Source organism: Misgurnus anguillicaudatus, chromosome 6 (assembly GCF_027580225.2).
Source record: "Misgurnus anguillicaudatus chromosome 6, ASM2758022v2, whole genome shotgun sequence".
Classification (NCBI taxonomy): Eukaryota; Metazoa; Chordata; class Actinopteri; order Cypriniformes; family Cobitidae; genus Misgurnus; species Misgurnus anguillicaudatus.
The window spans coordinates 18,937,157-18,959,637 of record NC_073342.2 but is presented as its reverse complement, the minus strand read 5'-3'; the positions used below and the strand labels follow the sequence as shown (position 1 = coordinate 18,959,637).

At 37.8% G+C, this 22,481-nt stretch overlaps 1 protein-coding gene across 1 annotated transcript; it reads left to right on the top strand.

Moving 5' to 3' along the window:
* The first annotated feature begins 435 nt into the window (after positions 1–435).
* Positions 436–12,137, top strand: LOC129434169 (cytochrome P450 2F2). The gene is made up of 8 exons (XM_055193053.2): positions 436–822; positions 2,981–3,143; positions 3,427–3,579; positions 3,834–3,994; positions 4,105–4,278; positions 7,768–7,906; positions 7,989–8,318; positions 8,396–12,137. The coding sequence occupies exons 1-8, from the start codon at positions 664–666 to the stop codon at positions 8,584–8,586; spliced, it is 1,470 nt and encodes a 489-aa protein (XP_055049028.2). The 5' UTR covers positions 436–663; the 3' UTR covers positions 8,587–12,137.
* The last annotated feature ends 10,344 nt before the right edge of the window (positions 12,138–22,481 follow it).

The following is a 22,481-nucleotide window of genomic DNA, read 5'->3' as shown; positions in this document are numbered from 1 at the left end:
TTAAATTTTACGTTTTGCAATGTTTTATGTCATATATTTTATTTGGAGGGGGCATGAAGGAATGCACCATACACGAGGGGGGCTTCACGCCGAAAAAGTGTGTAAGTAAATACAGAGTACAATTCTGCAAATTTTAGGCAAAGGTTGACTACATTGAAAATGTACCATTTCGTTTTTTATGACCTTCCCTCGCTAACTTCCCTCAGTCTCGTTCACTTGGAGGTATACGAGGCACACGAGTGCCCACTACTGCTAGAACACGAAAATGGAGACCGCCACCTCAATCATTTGAACTGTGCAAAGCGCGAGCTGCTGAAGTGTACATATGAAGCAGATTCGCTCCCTCAGTCAAAATCGAGGGAGCGAGCGTCTTTCCATATTAACTTCCCTCGTCCACTTGACGAAAGTGAAACGCACTTCAAGTGGCGACAGGGATTAGGTTAAGTGTTTACGGAGGTTCGCGAGTGCGTGTCCTGGAGTGGAACGCAGCCGTGAATGTTATATAATAGTGGGAGGATTCGATGTTCCAGTGTATATAGGTTATGCGTATGAGAGTGTTGATCAAAACACCATTGTAGCGTCTAAACTGCCGCAATTTACACAAGAAGAAGAAGAAGAAAAAAGTGTTGATAAATCGAGTGAAACAGTTAGCTATCAGTCAAAATGCTGGAATGGATTCTGGTGTTGACGTGCATCTTCATTTTTTTTCTTTACATCAGCATTTCAAAGCCCAAGAACTTTCCTCCTGGACCACGTCCAGTACCATTTTTTGGAAATCTGCTCCAACTCAACATGGCCAATCCTTTGAAAGACTTTAAGAGGGTATGGTATTTTTTTCTCTTTGAATACCAGTTTTAAGCATAAAGGATATATTTGTGTACAACAATCATCAGGGGCGGGAGTGTTTGACGCCGCGATGGCTGGCCTGATAATAGTTATACAGTGCGATTGCAACTTTTTCTTTTTCTTTTTTTATTCATTTCAAGAACAAGAACATTGCATACATATAAGATGATTACAATGTGCTTATTTAATATTCAACATAACAATGGATCTAATAAACAAAACAAAAAAAATTAACAACAACATGGGGATATTCTAGTAATTCATTAAAAGAAAATGTTTCAAACATTTTATATATTCGCTTTTTTATTTTTTAGACTTTTAATAGTTTCAAAATAATTTCTTAATCCAGTTCTAAATAAAATGCTAATAGGTTTATTATTTGCCCGTTTTTGTTTATGGATGTGAAATTTTCCATATATAGTCAATGGTCTCGTACACACTGCAAACTTTCGGGGATTAAAATGCGGGAGTAAATCCCCTAAATGTTCGTTTCATGTCTGTACGGAACAAGACTCACTCCTGAAAATGTGATGATTGACACAGAGATAACCATAGCAACGTTCTGCCGTCTCGCATGCTTATCATTCAAAGCTTTGACCAAAATAATAACAGCATTGTGTTTTGCAATAAACCTCCGTATTCGTTGTGTATTTTACGCTTTTGTGAGGCTGCTTCACAGCGCGGAGCGCGCGGTCTTGCAGTGTTGCCAGGTCCTCGTTTTTTGGTACGTTTTGGCACTTAACCATTTATGGCTTTTGGCTCATGAAGCGACCAAGTGTTTGGTGTTAATAAACTGTGAGGGTGCCGTTCACAATGTTTTGATCTTTGAGGTAAAGCATTTAGATTTATTTCGGATTATAATTGGATTTATCTTGTTCGCTGTTTTTTTAGTGCAAGATCTGGCAACACTAGTCAGCAAACGCTTGTGCCTGAACCGCGCATACAGAAGACTTTTCCCCTTCTAAGCATTTATTTTTTCAGAATAGAGACCTGTCCTGTTTATGATGAACGTTTAAAGCGTAACTAAACCCCTGGTCAAAGCCTGAATACACCCACGGGCAATATCTGAAAAATGCAAGAAAAGTGGGCAGATCCCAAAGGAGATAGAGGGGACGAACTAAGCTCATACCAAGTGTGTGGTCGTAACAAGGGCGTGATGAGCTTGAACCTGCTTACATCACGAGTTATTTTTTGGACCCAACATCCAATAGGAAAATTCAACTGCAGTAGCCACTGTTCAACCTGAAGAGGGCAACAGACGTTTTACACCATATATTGTAGTTTTGAAACACTTTATATTCAAATGTCAAAAAACTTACTAAAATCAATGAACAGCACTAATAAAGCATCATTCTTATAGATTATTAACTTAAAAAAGTTGGTTTAGGGTTTAGTTACTCTTTAAATACTTGATTAACTACTAGTTGTTCAGTTCGGTTATGTATACATCGTGCAAAGTTTTTGTAAATTCGTTTGTCACGTCTGCATTTTGCGGGAGTTAAAAACGTACGTAATAGTCACGTAATTTTGTGAGTCTTTTAGGTGACACTGACACGTTTTCCCGCTTTTTTGCGTGAACATGTCACGTATTTCTGTTTTCGTATTCCTGACTATAGGTACATAATTTCGTGATCCAGGGTTGGCTGGCGAAACTGTGCACCCTCTGTCAACACAGTATATAAAAGTGTGCAAACAACCCGTTTGGCAGGTCCAAACATGTCTAGGATTTTCAAATACATGGTGGGATCAGTGAGCGGCCACTCCCAAATGGCATTATATTTAAAGAAAATTTATTCTTACAGTTATTATTCTGTTATGTAATAGCTGTTTCAAACATGTATCATTTTGTATAGTTACTCATTTTGGAAAATAAGACATGATTTTATTATTATTATGAAATTTCTTTTGGCAGATTGATTACGATTTGTATTAGTTTTACTACAAATACGAGACCTTTTTTTTTACCACAAAGGACCGGTGGTTTAAGAAATTTCCCGGTAGATTTTTTTGTCCCACTCCGCCCCTTACAATCATTATTTGCTTTCAAAAGATAAGGCATTGATTTAATATTTTCAGTAATGAGCATTTTTAAGCTAAAATGCTTAATTATATCTTTATGCTTTATACTTTTTAGCTGGAAAATCGCTATGGAAAGGTTTACAGTTTGTACATCGGATCAAGACCAACAGTAGTGCTTAATGGTTTTGAGGTTATAAAGGAAGCTCTTGTTACTAAGGCAGTCGAGTTTGCTGGACGCCCACAAGACCTCATGGTCAACCATGTCATGGAGGGAGGAGGTAAATTTTCTACACACGGTTGCATCGGTGAATTATTTTAGCAACACAAAGGACATGGGTTTGATCGCAGTGAATGTCGCTTGCATGCGTGTACATTAATCTGCCTAAGAATGCACCCTCATTTTAATACATTTGTACAGACTAAAGTTAATTAATATATTGAGGTTATTTGCTCATTGTCTGCTCCATATAACAAGAGTTCAAAGAGCAATATAAAGCCTAATCTGATAAAAAACACACTATTACAATGTTGGTCCATTACTCACATTTATATATACTATAGGTGTTATTGTGGTTGACTATGGCCCTACTTGGAAAGAACACAGACGCTTTGCTCTCATGACCCTGAGAAACTTTGGTCTGGGGAAGCAAACAATGGAGGAGAGGATTCTGGGAGAAATCTCACATATTGTTGATAAACTGGATAAAGTTGTTGGTAAGAATGTACCCATTTTATTATTACATTATAAATGACATAGTGGTCCTGTAGCTCAACTGGTAGAGCATTGCATTAGCAGCACAAAAAATCATAGGTTTGATCCTAGGTAACACACATACTGACTGATAAATGCGTGTAGGCTTACCTAATGAACTGTAAGTCACTTTGACGCATCTCCCAATATCAATGTCTTGACAACTGTATTTCAGCATCTATATGTACTTACTCAAGATGTGCATTGTGTCTTTCAGGAACCTCCATTAATCCTCAGACTATGTTCCACAATGCTGCATCAAATATCATCTGCTTGGTTCTGTTTGGATCCCGCTTTGATTATGATGATGAATTCCTCAAGCGTTTTATTGAAATCTATACAGAGAATGCAAAGATCACCAATGGACCATGGGCTATGGTAAGGCAAATAAGTTGCACATACAGTATGTTGAATATGTTGATACTGTATATCACCGCATCAGACTGTATTTTTAACTGTACTTGTAATTTACTCTTGTTTCAATGCAGATTTATGATGCTTTACCTATGGTGAGAAGTTTGCCCTTGCCCTTTAAGAAGGCTTTTACAAATGGCACTAAAGTCAAACAGATGTCTTCAAATTTGATCAACGAGCACAAGAAGACAAGAGTCCCAGGAGAGCCGAGAGACATCATTGACTGCTATCTGGATGAGCTTGATAAGGTGTGTGGGCATCTGTGATTATGAAAAACTAAAATACAATTCTTCCAATATTTGCAGGTTTAAACGACAACAACAACATTTATTTGTATAGCACGTTTAAAACAACACTTGTTGACCGAAGTGCTTTCTATTCACTAGTTACATAAGACAAGGGAGACAAAGCACATCACACATTAAAATTCCCGAAGCAAGTCGCTCAAAGCCAGTTTAAAACACAGACTTCCCCACCATGAACAATTAAAAGTAGCTGAATAAAGATACATTTGTAAAGATTTAAAACATTCCAGCGAGTTGCAGGCTCTAATTTGAAACTGTAAGTTGTTCCAAAGGCGAGGGACGGCCACTGAAAAAGCACAATCCCCTTTAGTTTTTAGCCTGGATTTTGGTACAATTTAAAACCAGAGGACAACCCCAACAATCTAGAATGGTCATAGCAAATCAACATGTCAGCAATATATTCAGGGGAAGCCCGTGTAAACCTTTAAAAACCACTAGCACTTTATATTGTACTCTGACTTCCACTGGCAGCCAATGCAAAGAAGCAAGCACCGGAGTGATGCTTTCATATTTCCTAGTGCCAGTTAAAAGCCTAGCCGTTGCATTTTGAACTAATTGCAGATGGGACAACAGCTTATTTGGGAATATATGGAAATACAATAATCAAGTCTGGAGGAAATGAAAGCATGTATAACCGTCTCCAAAATTTTAAAATTCAGAAAACTCTTTTTAATTTGGCAATATTTCTAAGTTGAAAGAAACTGGCTTTCACCACTGTTTCTCAAATTTCAACTCTGAGTTGAAGAGCACCCCAAGATTCCTCACTTGAGAGTAAACAATGGTAGACAAGGGATCAAGGTTAATTGCAGACCTACCAACTCCCTTTGATGGCCCAAAGATCACCACCTCTGATTTGGACTCATTTAATTGTAAAAAATTTGAAGACGTCCATGCTTTGACTTCCTCCAGACAGTCAAATAACACAGTAAGATTAGACCCATCACCACATTTCAACGGAAAATACAATTGGGTGTCGTCTGCATAATGGTACGCAACATTATATTTTTTACAAATCGAACCCAGGGGAAGCATGTATAAGGAGAAAAGAACCGGGCCAAGACACGAGCCCTGAGGAACCCCTGAGAGAACCGACTGAGGGGTTGATGTGGATTTTCCTAATTCCACACCAAAAGTTTGTTCTTGCAAATAAGAGTGAAACCATTTTAAAGCATTCCCCTTGATCCTCCCCCAATGGCTTAAGCGGTCCAGAAGAGTCCTATAGTCCACTGTCTCAAATGCTGCACTGAGGTCGAGCATCACCAGCACAACAAAGTTCCCAGCATCTACCGACCTAAGAAGATCATTAGTCACTTTAAGAAGGGCGATTTCAGTGCTGTGCCGAGGCCTGAATCCAGATTGAAAATTGTCATACACAACCCATTATCATTTAAAAAAGCTAAAAGTTGATTAAGTATCAGGGTCATTCTACAGAAAAGGTGGAATTCAGGTGATGGAAATCGCTTAAATGAACTTCTTTCAACATACCCAAAACTTCTTTAATAGCATTAATTAACTTGTCAAATCTATGAATCCGCAAAACGGGGAGCTTAATCTATTTTTAACTTTTTAATACATTTTAATAAAGAATCCATGAGTCATTTATTTGTCATTGGTGTTACATGTGATTTAAACAACATTAATGTTGATACTTAATATTTTTTCTCATTACAGCTTGTGTATTTAGTTAAAGGTTGAGTAGAGGAATGATAACAGCAAGAAAAATAATTGATTATTAATATTTGTTTAATTAATTCTTTATCTTTACCCAGCATTGTATGAAATTATTTGATTCTGAGTTTGACTTTTTTCTTTAAAACCAACAAAAACTAAAATATTCAACCAAAAAGGCTTTGATGCAAAGACAGAAATATCTACAATGTCTTACATCCCATATCAACAACAAAATATTACTAAAAAGTACAAGAAAATACATTCATAACACAAAAACTTGGTTTAACACCAATGGCATAATGTAACACCAATGACACAATGTAACACCAATGACAAAATTAGAATATAATAATAGATAATGAATATGATAAAACTTCCATCCTGTTTTGTTTTTATGCTTTTATGTTGGTCAGTTAAAGGAATATTGCTTAGGAAGTACTCATTAGAGAAGTAACACCAATTACGGTAACACCAATAACACAATTTACAGAAAAAAAGAATATTTTAACAAAATGGCTGCCATTATCCATGTGCTATTTCATCAGAGATGTAACAATCACATACTTATTCAGTATAATGTATTTTTATGTAAAGGTCTTACCACCCCCAGCTATAAAAAAGAGTAACACTAATGACATCCAAAAAATCTTATCTCAAAATTCTTAGATATATCATGATATTTTAGACAAATAAGGTAAGACATCTCACAAACCTTTTGCCTTCCTTCACTGCACTTCTTCCACTGACCTCTTGACCCATGAAAAACTTCAAAGAGCTGATGCATTGTTTCAAAATAAAAGTGCTTTGGGGTCTGCAAAAGCAAGGGACAAGCATTTCCACCTTTTTTGTAGAATGACCCATCACCTTCTCCACTACCTTTGCCAAAAAGGGTAGCTTCAAAATCGGCCTGTAATTATTAACCTCTGACGGATCAAGGCTAGGTTTTGTTTACAAATTACAAATACTCTCTCTAATATCAACAATTTGATCCATAAAGAATTGTGAAAAAAATATAACATGACAACTCCGCATTTTCAGCCACAGAAAATGAAACAGGGATTAAAACCGAGTTAATAATACTGAATAACACTTTCGGACAGTGTTGATGCTTAGCAATTAAGTCAGAAAAGTATTGTGCCTTGGCTGATTTAATAAACTGCTTATAGGCCTTTATTGCTTCCTTCAAATTTTCACTGTTTCCATTTCCTCTCTGCCTGTCTCCATTTTTGTCTAAAAGATCAACTCTTAGTATTTATCCAGGGCTGGGGAGTAGCTATAGATTTTACCTTTTTAACAGGAGCAACATGGTCCAAAATGGCATTACACTCTGTGTTAAAAACAGCCAGCAACTCCTCTGAGTCGGAACCAATATTAACTATCATAGGATCTTTAAGTAGAAACTGTGCATGAGAGTTAAAAGACACAGAAAACTTTGAAACTACCTGTGCATTTAAATGCCCGGTGTAGTGAACCAAAGTCTCATGGCCACTAGAAGGCCCAGCAATCATCACATTAAACAAAATTAAAAAGTGATCTGACAGATCAATATTGTCTATTGTGAGGTCACATACAGGAGTCCCCCATGTCAAAACCAGGTCCAGCGTGTGACCCTGAGCATGTGCTGAACCCAGTACATTGATTAAATTAAGATTAAATGAATCAAGCAACATTTTAAAATGTTTAAATGTTTTTTTTAAATACAATTTTAAGATGCATTTATTATGTATTATCACTAAGCAAATTACATCTTTACCTCTTCAGAGAGGTGATGATGGTTCCAGCTTTTGTGAAGAGCGACTGAAATGGTTCATTTTGGATTTGCACTTTGCAGGGACTGATACTACCTCCAACACCCTCCTCACTGGATTCCTCTATCTCATGAATCACCCCGAAGTTCAAGGTCTGTATTTCAAAAACAAATCGAGCTTTTGCTCTGTTCTTTAGCTTAAATACATGCAAACATGTCCTTGTCTTTCCTCCAGCGAGATGTCAGCGAGAGATTGATGAAGTTCTGGAAGGTAAAGATCAGGCGTCTTTTGAAGACAGACACAATATGCCGTACACACAGGCTGTGATTCATGAAATTCAGCGTGTGGCAAACACCGTACCACTGAGTGTGTTTCACTGCACCACCAAAGACACAGAGCTGATGGGTTACAACATCCCAAAAGGAACAATTGTTATTCCTAATCTTAGTTCTGTGCTGAATGAAGAAGGTCAGTGGAAGTTTCCTCATGAATTTAATCCAGCCAACTTCCTGAATGATGAAGACCAGTTTGTGAAACCTGAAGCCTTTATTCCATTTTCTACTGGTAAACCAAATAATCTCTATATTTTATTGTCACAATAAACATATTCCTTAACAGTATACATATGTATTTTTTAAAAGGGTCCCGTGTGTGTCTTGGTGAGGGTCTTGCTCGTATGGAGCTTTTCCTGGTCCTCGTCACTCTGCTGCGTCGATTCCAGTTCGTTTGGCCTGAAGATGCCGGGGAACCAGATTACACCCCTGTGTTTGGGGCCACGCTCACACCCAGGCCCTACAAAATGCACATCAGACTTAGAGAACCGGCCAAATAATTAGGGCCTGAGCACCTTCTGCTTCTTCTGCTGCATCTTCTGCTTCTGCTGCTTCTTCGACTTCAAAATTAATCACATTTTTGAGGGCCTAAATTTGCTCGAAAAGTGACGATAATGTACATGTGCCTAAAGGCCTCAGAAGTGGGCGTGTAAAAATGACTTGAAAGCGCCACCTGCTAAATTTCAAGAGCACAGTCTTCCCGCTATGAAGAACGTACAGATAAAACATTTGGTAGGGTCATCTATCACCTCAAGACCTACAAAAAAGTCCCTTGGAACCAAGCTCTAAACCCCAACAATTTTAAAGCACAGTTTCTCGTCTAGATCCGGTCCAGCGCGACCTAACGTAAATGGGTGTGACGTAGGGAGGTCACGTGTTACATATATAAAACACACATTTGCGGACCATTTTAAACAATAAACTGACACAAAGACATTAATTAGTATCAGTTGACATACAACAACGTAGGAACGGTCCTCTTTCAACCACTTGGCGGGCGGAGTTTTGCGTTCGTCCTCTGTGACCTCTTGACTTCATGGCGTATTGCGTCGGGTCACGCTGGTGGATCACGACCGGATCTAGACGAGAAGTTGTGCTTTAAAAGTGTATATCTGATATTTTTCTTGTCAAAAATGACAATCGTTTTGCTAGATAAGACCCTTATGCTTCGTTTGGGATCGTTTAGAGTCCTTTGAAACTCAGTTGAAAAAAACTGTTAAGTGTTAATTGTTGGTGTCTATTAAAGTCCATTGAAATGAGAAAAATCCTGCAATGTTTTCCTTAAAAAACTTCTTCTCGACTGAACAAAGAAAGACATCAACATTTTGGATGACATGGTGGTGAGTAAATTATCTGGATTTTTCTCTTTTAAGAAAATGGAATATTCCTTTAAAGAGCCGCTTCTGGGAAGTCCGCTGCTGTCTAAGCATTGACTAAAATGGCCGCAATCAGGTCCTGTAGCGTTGCTATGCTTACAGTCCATATACATAATAGATTGCTAGGCTATTCCTATGCTATCTACAGTTTTATTACAAACAGCTACCTAAACTACAACATAACATTAATGTAGACTTAAACAACATGTTTATCTAAATATAATGTAGTACATTTAAACATCACTGTTTACATTTTTTACCAGCCTTTGTATGGTAGCCTATATGCATTGTTTGGCAAAAAGCAGTGTTCCTCTGTTTGTCTGTGTGTTTTATTAAGCAATTATATGTTAGCCTACATGTAATCCTTATATTGTACTAAAAAATTAGCTGTATTCCTCCACTTTTTGTTAAGTTGTGTCAACCCAGTGCATGCCAGGTTTGTGCTGTGAATCTGAATTAAAAGTGAATTAAAGAAAAGAAATGAAGAGAGTAAATGTTTAGGTCGAGCTCTAAACACCACAGAAGCAGGCCATTTTGAATTTTCTCTGTAATTTGGGTGCAAATTTTGACATTTTCAAGCTTAATACTTTAATGAACTCCTCCTACAGATTTCATTAGATCAAAACCATATTTGGTCTGTGTCATCAAAAGGCTTCACATGTTTGATAAGTGCCCTGGCCTGAACACATTAACAAGGATTTTTTTCACATACAGTCATACTGCCACCTGGCATTGTCTTATTTGGTCAGACTGATCTTAAGGATTTATAAATATGATAAATAGCAAAGAACTTGACTTTTTGTTGAAGGGCGTGTCTGTGGCAGCCTGCATGGCAAAGTTGAATGTTTCACCATGACACTGGAAGTTGTTGTAATTCAGGCATACAATGTCCGACCTTCCCCGTACTTCACACAGTTACAGTTTTTCTCAGTTGCTAAAACACAATTTCTGAAACCTTGCTCCATTTTCTGAAAACATTAAACACAAAACCTCATCTTCAAGCACTATTTGCAAAACCTCTGACTTATCTTGCAAAATGAAACCTTCGCCCCAAAACACTGTTCTCAAAACAGTTTTACCTTTGTTCAAAATCAAACACTGCTCTCAATTCATAAACAAAGTGATCAAAATGATATACACTATCAAACAGAGAGTAAACACTACACAAAAAAATAGAAAACACATGGTTCAAAACATATAGTTCTCAGGGAGTCAATTTTTACATATTTACAGTGTAACTCTCATTGTTTTGGACAAATTTGATACAATCAAGCAGATGATTATGTACAAATGTCTGCTGTTTGCATTTTCAATTTAATTTTCATGAAAATACATTATTCTGGTTTTGTTGAATAGTCTTACACCTCAAAACATTTAGGAATTAGTTCATCGTGCATAGCATGAAATTGTTGACCATATGTGTCATAATCTGTTACTGTAAGCATTAAGCATGTTTTCTATGGGTTTTTTTTTGTAAATGTAAACTGAATCGATAAATTCCTGTCAAGTGAATCTTGAAATTTGAAGTCATTTTTTGAAATTTTTTATTTTTAATGTAATTTTTTTTTCAAAATCACAATTTGTGTTATTTGTTTACAGAAAAAAAGGTGAACATGTAAATTCATCCACAGTTTACATAAAAATACTGACACATATAATTGTGTACACTTGGTATATTGACAACATGGCAACATTTTGACTGTCTTGTTCATGAACAATGACACACTGACTTGCCATTTTGATGGAACTGACATGTTCACTAATGTAAAAATTTCCTTTTGAGAGATGACACAAACTTGTCCTTTGTTTCTGTGATACTGTAACTGTAAAGCAGTCAGTACTACTAACAAATGGAAAGTACAATGTTCAGGGCCATACAATTTGTTCATTGTACAGTATAAAGCCTACAATGTACTGTAGTACTGTATACAACAATGAACTGGCTTATATTGGTTGTGTCACATCATTTGAAACAGGTTAAATCCATTTTGTGTTTTATGATGTGAAATGGTTTAAGGTATTGACAACAGACTGCACAATTAGATAAATGAGTTCAGGCAACTGAGAACTTTGTTCAGCCAATGGGTTTTAGTGTTTTAGCAATTGAGAAAAACTGTAATAAGGGTCCCGGCCTGAACACATCAACATAGCAAAATACAGAAATAGTCATAGCACCACCTAGAGGCAGCAAGAAACACTGTGATTCACTGCTCTAAGAGATTTAACAATATCAACATCATATTTGGTCAGTCTAATTAGAATATCCACATATATTTACATGCTAAAATTCATATCACCCCAGTGTTTTGGTGGCATGTAAGTAATTTTTTCATCAAGTTTTTTTTCAGTTTCTAAGTTGTGTAAAATACCAGATTGAGATTTAATGCTATGTCATATCAGTGTCTTGTTGACTAAAACATAGCATCGTTTTGAAATATGTCTGCAGCTCTTGGCAACTTTTTTGGTGGGTTTGAAAATATTTTGACCCAACGGGCTTAATTGTAACGTTGTGTTACAACTAACCCCTCAGCACGAATGATTGCTGGCTGCCAACAAAATAAATGTGCCACTCTTATCAAAAATCATGGTCCAATGTATTTTTGTTCATATCTTTAATATTGATTGAATAAGGTCACGTCAGATTGAAATCATAATAAAATGAATGGCTAAAATCAGACTTTGATGCTCATTATCTCAGAATATGATTTTGAAACTGTAGTATGATTATTACAGACTGGGTCACATATCAAAAATGTTTTGTCATAATTGTGCTGCTTTTTCTCACATATTTAGACATTTGTATCCATTTATAATTGAACTATTGTTAGAAAAGGGCTGGGTGAATGAATACAGTGTGGATACCTGTCTGTTTTAGACATATAAAAACAATATCCACTTCAAGTATATAGACAAAATAGTATTGAAATATTTGCCTGCAAACTTAATTTTTAGCAAGTGTTATATCTAACCTCTGTGAGGAATTTGACAGATGAACCCAGGCGCAGACAGAGATGAACGAATACAGACTATTTATTTGTATAAAACAAGAAAAACAAAACCCACGAGGGTTTAACAACATAAACAGGAAAATATAACAAAGACTAGAAACACTAACTGACACAAAACAAAGAACCAGACTGTACTGAAATAAACATTAAATATACGAAAGGCTTGACTAGGCTAGACGATGTACTCACAGGCAAGAACAAAGACCGACTGGACACAGGATACAAAACAAACGAGCACAGAACAGCAAACAAAATGACTTTAAATAAGAGAACTAATGAGGGGAACAGGTGAAAATCATAACAGGTAAGGGATCGGGTAAAAAGTGACGGGACAAGGAAAACACGTGGCCTGATAATAAATAATCCATAGCCACGTGTTCCCACACAAAACATGGTACTGTGAAAACCCTGTCACAATGAACTAGATGTAATACAAGACAGGATCCTGACAGTACCACCCACCACACCCTTAAGGAGCGGCTACCAGATGCTGCTCAGGGGAAACACTAAACACGGGACATAACAGACTGCATACAAGACAGGAACCACAAGAACATAACCAACACTAACAGGGGCAAACAGGCAATAACAATAACAGGATTGGGGTGGGACAATAAAAATAACAAACAAGGGAGGGGGGTGGGGGAACAAAATAGGTCATAGGTGGTGGTCCAGGGTGGGAGGGTGAGTAAGGAGTACTAGATTTTCTAGCTGAAGCAGAGGGAGTCCGAGGGGGTCTTGTGGAAGACCTGGGAAGCTTGACGTGGTTCTTGGGGGGAACAACAGAAGGTGGCAGAACAGAAGGGGACAAGGCAGGATTAGAGGGTTGAAGGGGGACAGAGACCAACACAGGGAGGGCTGCGGCCGGCTGGAGAGTCGAGACGGGGGAGACTGCAGCTGGCTGGAGAGCCGAAACGGGGAAGGCTTCAGCTGGCTGGAGATGCGCGGGCAGCGCAGACGGCTGCGCCTGCACGGGCTGCGCTTTAAATGCGCTTAATTAATATATTTAATTAATAATACTTAACTATTAACTATTAATATAGTTTTTGTCTGTTTACTGTCGAGCATTGCGCTAGCAGTGCAAAAAGTCATAGGTTTGAACCCAGGAAACACACATAAACAAAACATTTATCTGTTGTAATGCAATGTAAGTCGCTTTGATAAAAGTATCTGTCAAATGCGTTAATGTAATACAGTCATGATGCTTAACCTGCAGCACATGTGCAGTGCTTTCTTTTTAATTGTTGGCCATGTGACGTACAGGTAAAATGTTTTATAATATAGATTGCAGACTTCAACATTATATAAACCAGTGGTTTAGTACCACCTCGGAAAATATTTGGCTCTCCAAGTACCAACCATAATGACCAACAATAAAATCCAGAAGTGTAATAGGCCTAACTATCAGAGCTATGCACAGTTTAAAAACAAAGTTTTATTCCTAATAAGAATATTTATTATTTTTATTTCTTATACGAATATTTATTATTGTCATCCAACCATTACAGAGTTTGAACATTAACGCTGCATTGTGATTACAAGTAAATAAAAACTTAAATAAGAATAATGATTAAATTAAAATGTGCCCAAAAGTTAAATAAAAACTCTTCTGTACTTACATGTTAAAAATCTATACTTAAATATATTTTCAGATTAATCACACCCTACTTATTAATTTGCAATATTAAGAATAAACTTTTTTTGTTAAACATCATTTATATGCCACAATATGGAAGCCCGTTTCCGCCATGTTGTAAAAAAATAATAAAATACAATTCTGACTTTGTATCTCAGAATTCTGAGATACAAAGTCACAATTCTTAGATACAAAGTCAGAATTCTGAGATACAAAGTCAGAATTCTGAGATATATAGTCAGAATTCTGAGATATAAAGTCAGAATTCTGAGATATAAAATCAGAATTCTGAGATATAAAGTCAGAATTCTGAGATATAAAGTCAGAATTCTGAGATATAAAGTCAGAATTCTGAGATACAAAGTCAGAATTCTGAGATATAAAGTCAGAATTCTGAGATATAAAGTCAGAATTCTGAGATATAAAGTCAGAATTCTGAGATATAAAGTCAGAATTCTGAGATATAAAGTCAGAATTCTGAGATACAAAGTCAGAATTCTGAGATATAAAGTCAGAATTCTGAGATATAAAGTCAGAATTCTGAGATATAAAGTCAGAATTCTGACTTTATATTTCATCTATATCTGTGTGATTTAAGTCGTTGCTAAGGTATTATGGGTGGTTGCCAGGCTGTTTCTGTTGCATTCTGTGTGTGTTTTAAGTAATTGCTAGGATATTATGGTTGGTTGCTAGGCTTTTGCTAAGGTTTTTAAGTGGTTGCTAGGGTTTAGCTATGGTTTTCTATGTGATTGCTAGACAATTACTACGATATTATGGGTGATTGCGAGGCTGTTGCTCTGGTGTCCTATGTGGTTGCTAGGCTGTTGCTCTAGTGTTATTTGGGGTTGCTATGCTATTTCTCTGATTTCCCGGCTAATTGCTACACTGGCAATTGCTGTGATACACATCGGTGGTTGCTGGCTGTTGTTGTGGCATTTTGGTTGGTTGATATGCTATTGCTCTGGCTTTCTTGGTGATTGCTAGACTATTGCTATGTTGTTCTGAGTGAGTGAGGCTGCTGCTGTGGCATTTGGTGTGGTTGCTAAAATTGCTAAAATATTATGGTGGATTGCTATGAAGTTGCTAGGATATTGTGGGTGGTTGCTAGGCTGTTGCATTCTATGGGGTTGCTAGGCTGTTTTTAGGCTAGGGTATTTTAATTGGTTGCAAGAATATTATGGTTTTCTTGGTGATTGCGATGGTGTTGCTATAGCATTCTGGGTGATTGGTAGTCCTTTTCTATGGTATTTTAGGTGGTTTATAAAATTGCTAGGCTGTTCAGGGTGGTTGACAGAGAACTGCTATTTATTTAATAGGGTGTATTTGAGTAAATGATAGGCAGTTACTACAGTACAGTGCTATGGGTGGACCCATTTGGACATCTTCTCTAATAAATTATTAATAGATTTCCAAATGATTTCATCACACCAGTCTGTCTATTTAAGGGCTTATTGCAACCATAAACACCTACGTTTATCTTCAAATGGTGTCTTTGATGACGGTATTTTATAAAAATTAAGGACATTTTTTTTTGACATTCCTATTCTGACACTCAACAGCACAACAAGACATTTTCCAGTGAGTTATCTTGCTCGTTTCACTCGTATATATTTCATTTTTACTGTTTTTCTGGCACCACATTGCGCGCACAGCTTGCAGTGACGTAACTGTGACATCTACTCGCAAATGGTCTATAAAAATACAGCATGTGCTGGACATTTTAGATCACTCTTATTTAAATACCCTATCGATTATATAGCAATGCTCTGTCAATCGCCAAGCTACCCAGCAACTCGTAACACTAACAGCCATCCATAATACTGTAGCAACTACCTATCATTTACTCACAGTCACCCTATTAAATGCATAACAGTTCTCTGTCAACCCCCTGTCATAGCAATTTTATAAACCACGTAAATACCCTAGTAAATAATCACCCATTATGCCACAGCAACACCATCGCAATCACCCAGAAAACCATAACAATACCCTAGCAACCAATTAAAATACCCTAGCCCAGCAACAGCCTAGCAATGACATAGAATGCCACAGCAATAGCCTAGCAACCACCCTTAATATCCCATTAACTTCATAGCAATCCACCATACTATCTTAACAACAGCCTAGCAACAACCAGTATAACCATAGCAACTGCCTAGCATTCACTCAAAACACCCTAGCAACAGTCTAGCAATCATCCAGAAAACAAGAACAATAGCATAGCAACCAACCAGAATGCCATAACAACAGCCTAGCAACCACCAGTAATACCGTAGCAACTGCCAAGCAACCTCACAGAATGCCAGAGCAACATCATAGCAACCACCCATTATACCTTAGCAACAGTCTAGCAGTCACTCAGAAAACCAGAGCAATAGCACAGCAACCACCCACAATACCCTAGCAACAGTCTAGTAATTACATAGATTTCAGATGGAGAAGCATTTACTACACAGAGCCCTAGTTCACTGAGAAGCTAGGCAAAATTGCATAGATTATCGGAGCCGATTTTCCTCAATTATGAACGTGATTTTGCCTAGCTTCTCAGTGAAATACAGCTCTGTGTACTAAATGCCGCTCCATCTGAAAGCAGGTGATGCCGATTTAATACTAATCAAGGAACCGGCTTTACTGATGAAACACGTATGAGAATCGCATGGTGATTTTTTGCACAGCCCTACTAGCAACCACCCATAATACCCTAGCAACGACTTAAAACACACACAGAATGCAACTGAAACAGCCTAGCAACCACCCATAATGCCCTAGCAACAACTTACAATAAACACAGAACGCAACAGAAATAGCCTAGCAACCACCCATAATACCCTAGCAATGACTTAAAACACACAGATATAGATGAAATATAAAGTCAGAATTCTGACTTTACATCTCAGAATTGTGACTTTGTATCTCAGAATTGTGACTTTGTATCTCAAAATTGTGACTTTGTATCTCAGAATTGTGACTTTATATCTCAGAATTCTGACTTTATATCTCAGAATTCTGACTTTACATCTCAGAATTGTGACTTTACATCTCAGAATTGTGACTTTGTATCTCAGAATTGTGACTTTGTATCTCAGAATTCTGACTTTATATCTCAGAATTCTGACTTTATATCTCAGAATTCTGACTTTATATCTCAGAATTCTGACTTTATATCTCAGAATTCTGACTTTACATCTCAGAATTGTGACTTTACATCTCAGAATTGTGACTTTACATCTCAGAATTCTGACTTTGTATCTCAGAATTCTGACTTTGTATCTCAGAATTCTGACTTTGTATCTCAGAATTCTGACTTTGTATCTCAGAATTCTGACTTTATATCTCAGAATTCTGACTTTACATCTCAGAATTGTGACTTACATCTCAGAATTCTGACTTTATATCTCAGAATTCTGACTTTACATCTCAGAATTCTGTCTTTATTTCTCAGAATTTTGAGATATAAAGTCAGAATTTTATTTAATTTTTTTTACAACATGGCGGAAACGGGCTTCCATACACTACAAAGTAAAACATCAGACTGAACAAATTCAGTAACTTTGTGCATTTAAAATGTAAATACATCAATGTGGTGCATTTTGAAAGTAAAATTAAGTCACTTTTGAGGACTTTTATGTTCTTGTAAACAATGTTGTGCTTTATTAGTAAACTCTTTGATTGGAAATATGAATGGTAATAATATGACACAGAAAAATTATAGAATAATTAGTGGGAGTATTTAATACAGATTTAGTATTGATTACTTAACTCCACAATCTTTGCTCCCTGAATTTGAAGTGTCATCTGTCACATTTAGATCGCCGCGCTTCATATCCACGCGCGTGCTTGTGTGTTCGCCTCGATGCGCAGCGCATACTGTTGATGAGGAAGTTCTGCGAGAGCAGAGAAACCTACATCGTATTCTTTCCAAAGACTCTCGTGGGCCATCGTTACGAGTTCACGAGTGGGAAGTAACGAGTTTGACTGCTGTTCCAGTGCACTTTCACGGTAGAAGGTTGGAAAAACACGGGTTACAGGTTGCCATTAACGCTGCGTTCCAGGCAACCTGTAACTCGTAAATTACGACTTTAAAACCACGAGTCACGACTCTGAACTGGGAGTACATCGATCTAGTACGAGTTCACGGGTGGGAAGTCACGGGTTTGACTGCCGTTCCAGTGCACTTTCACAGGTAGAAAGTTGTAAAAACACGGGTTACAGGCTGCGTGGAACGCATAGAGTCGTGAGTCGTGGTTTTGAAGTCGTAATTCACGGGTTCAAAAACCTGCCTGGAACGCAGCATAAATTCACTGATTCCTCCGCGTACCACTAGGTGAGAGCTCGCGTACCACCACCACCACACTTTTGAGAACCACTGAGACTAAAGAAAAACTAGCCTAAGCCTACTGATAATTGGTTGAATGCAGTTAAACATTGTTGTGTCCATGTGACTGTATAGATAAAACAATCATCTGGTGAGTTTCAATGATTCAGTATATTTTACTTTAAGATTAATGATTGTTTCCAAAAGTTTTTTAAAACTTTTGTAATTGTCTAGGATTTGACTCTATCAACAGATACATTCTATTTTGTCTTATCGCTGGGGGCGATAAGAGTTTCTTCAAATTTTTCAAGACGTAGTTGATACACAAGAATACAATGCTGCAAATTATAAGGGTGACTACATTGAGAAAGTTCAAATTAACCCCGGAGAATTTGTTCAATAGAATTAATCGTTTTTTGGATTTTACTGGGTTCTCCAGGGTTAAAAAAAGTGATTCATTTTTTAATTTTTTATAAGAGCATAATTCACATAGTTACAGTTGTATATTATTACTCTAAAATGTGTAAATATATTAACAAAAAATGAGTAGGTGATAAACCTTTGAATGGTAGTGCACATTAGGCTAAACTATACTATCAGTGCATAGTCAAAACTATCTTGGATTAGTGATTATATTTATGCTTAAACATGCTGTCACGGTTTTGTGTAGCAGACAGGCATGCAAACAGGCAAAATATAAAGTTAAAAATATTTCATAATAATCCACACGATGATAACTAATTGACCTAAATTTATTTGTTAAACAAGGACTATGCACATTTATAAACATGACTGTAAATGTGCCAGAATTTGCCCAAAGGGTTAATTTTCATCTTTAGACTCTTAAAGACACCCTAAAACAAAGCATTATTACACATATACACATTAGTTAATACAATAAATAAACAGAAACATAAGTACAAAATATAAATAAATTATCTAAACAAAGTAAAAATATAAAAGGAAAAGAGAGAGAGAGAGCAAAAAAAAAACAGGGAGAGAGAGAGCTTATCATTGGTAAGAGGTAGGCAGACGCAGCAGATCCAAGTGCAGCATTTATGTCACGGTGAAATCCGTGTCATGTTTTGTGTCTGTCCTGATTACGTCACCTGGACAATTCATTGATTCCTCATCACACCTGCACATCATTAGTCTGTCTGTATTTATACCCCTGTTCGTGTTGTACTCACTTGCCGATTGATTGTCGCTGATGTCTTGTTTGTTTCCAGTGTTTCAGTCATTGTTCTTACCTGCCCGTGTTGTTCCTCCTGTTTGATTTAATGTTATTTATATTAAATGTTACCCTTTCGTGTGAACCCTGCGTTTGTGTCCTTACTCGTGTTTCCGATCGTGACAGAATCATCCGGCCAGTGAAGGACGCAGCGGGTTCCAGGGATCGATTCCGGAGATTCCCCTGCTGGTAGAGTCGTCTGGGTCGGTTCCTGAGAGGTCCACCACTATGCTCGTTTTGGGGCTCGAGAACGGACGCCACACTCGATTTTTCCCCGGGGTGGTCGCCACCGTGGAGGAGCCCCTTTCCTCGGGATGGTGGGAGTCGATCACCAGGATGACCAGATCCCCGTCGGTTCCCAGGAGGGTGGAGTCTTCGGAGTCTGTCCCTGAGATGGCCACTCCGGTTCTCCCGGCCGTTCCCCGGCTTCCTGCCCTGCCGGTTTCGCCCCGGTTTCCGCCGGCTCCGTCGTGGTCTCCAAACCCTCCATTCCTCCCCTGGATCCACCCTACCAGACTTCCTGTTTGTTTTGTTTTTGAGTGTCTGGTAGCCACTCGTTAAGGGGAGGGTAATGTCACGGTGAAATCCGTGTCATGTTTTGTGTCTGTCCTGATTACGTCACCTGGACAATTAATTGATTCCTCATCACACCTGCACATCATTAGTCTGTCTGTATTTATACCCTGTTCGTGTTGTACTCACTTGCCGGATGATTGTCGCTGATGTCTTGTTGTTTCCAGTGTTTCAGTCATTGTTCTTACCTGCCCGTGTTGTTCCTCCTGTTTGATTTAATGTTATTTATATTAAATGTTACCCTTTCGTGTGAACCCTGTGTTTGTGTCCTTACTCGTGTTCCCGATCGTGACAATTTATTTAGAACTAAAACATGAAACAATGTTATCCAGGTAAAACAGGACAGAACACAAAAACCAACCATTACAGTAACAAAAACTGACAAAGGACATTTAGGCTATTTATACACAAGGGGAAACAAGGCAACAGACAAGAACCAATGAAAAACAAAATTACAAAAGACTACAAAAAATGCCGGATAGAACTTCAAAATAAGCGACATGACTAGGGAAAATACATCAACAATCCTCTAAATATGCTAACTATAGATGTGCATTTTAAAATGCTTACAGGAGTCACACAACATTTTGCATGAATAAATGTGTGTAAAAAAACCTATACTCTCATTCTGACGTAATAATCAAGGACTTTGCTGCTGTAACATGGCTGTAGGAGGCGTAATGATATTATGCACTGCCTGAAAATACTATGCCAGAATTGAGAGTATAGTTCCTAGCCATATCTGCCTAGAAAATCGCAACTTTCAATTTTCCGTCTGTCTTAGTACACGATGTAACTACACAAATTTTAAATAGGAAAAATATCGAAACTCTTTGGTTATTTTTTAGGTGCAATGCCAATGGACTACTCAGATTCTAGGGATTGTGCTAAGCTAAAAGTGCTTGCACCAGACCCGGAGATCAGCTGAATGGATTCCAGAACGGTAAAAATCAAATGTTTCACTCCAGGGGAGCTGGAAAATGAGCATATTTTAAAAAGTTGGAATGTCCCTTTAAATTATATATATCAAGACACATCTCGATAGGCGTGTCAACAGCATGCGAAGCTGCACAGACTGACTCACAACTGGAATTGGCTCTAGCGGCATAATGATGTCACTCACCAGCTGGTCTGTGCAGCGCTGCATGATGTTAAGAGCAAGGCGGCCCCCTAGTGGTTCGGGGCCCTACGCAGCCTGTGTAATAGAGCTGGGCAAAAACATCGCCTGCGATTCTCATGCATGTCTCATCAGTAAAGCCGGTTCGGTGATTTCTGCTTTCAGATGGAGAGGTATTTACTACACAGAGCCTTATTTCACCAAGCAGCTAAATCACGTTCATAACCGGAGACAATCTTCCTCAATTATGAATGTAATTTTGCCTACACTGTAAAAAAATTCAGTAGAAATTACAATGTTATTGCAGCTGGGTTCCCGGTAACATACCGTAGATTTAAATGTATGTTTTTTACTGGCAAGATTTTGTTCAAATTTAAATAAACATTAAACATTTACAAGTCTTTGTCTTTACAGAGTAAAACTAAAAAAACAGCATCAAGCAAAACATGCTGGGAAACAAAATCTGAAACAAAAAACAGAAAAAGGTTGATGATGATTTCTGGTTCCCAGAATGCTTTGCATGAGGCAGTTATTGTATAGTTTTATTCTGTAATATTTAAAATTTATTTAACTTTGAACAGACTCTTGCCAGTAAATAACATCAATCCAAATCCACGGTAAATCACCGGCAACCCAGCTGCAATAACATTGTAATTTCTACGGAATTTTTTTACAGTGTAGCTTTCTGTGAAATACAGCTCTGTGTAATAAATGCCGCTCCATCTGAAAGCAGCTGATGGCGATTTACTGATGAGTCATGCATGAGAATCGCAAGCGATTTTTTTCGCCAGCTCTACTGCATACCCTGCGTATAGGGAGGATCGTCTCTGCTTAAAGACACACTATGCAGTTATTTTACCTTAATATAACAGCTTCAAAGTTATTTCGGTGGTAAACAAAGCCATAGGGTGAATCATCCTCCTGTTGAAGCTCGGGGAGGACGCCGCTAGAAAAACCAGCAATGCAAGCTTGAGAGGCTCGCCCCTGACAAATCTCGCGCGAATCACGACCTGCTTTACGGCAACGACGTCACACACGCTAGGCTTGTTCGACTTCGTGCGACGCTGCAAGAACTGACCGCAGGATGTACTGCGAGAATGATCCGAAACGGCACTTTCATGTCATCCGGCTGTCGGTTC

Bases quoted from the DNA above. Each gene is read 5' to 3' on its own strand.
- LOC129434169 (XM_055193053.2), top strand. From the start codon at position 664: ATGCTGGAATGGATTCTGGTGTTGACGTGCATCTTCATTTTTTTTCTT. The intron at 4,279-7,767 runs GTGTGTGGGCAT...TTACCTCTTCAG, and splicing joins ATCTGGATGAGCTTGATAAG to AGAGGTGATGATGGTTCCAG. The intron at 8,319-8,395 runs GTAAACCAAATA...ATTTTTTAAAAG, and splicing joins CTTTATTCCATTTTCTACTG to GGTCCCGTGTGTGTCTTGGT.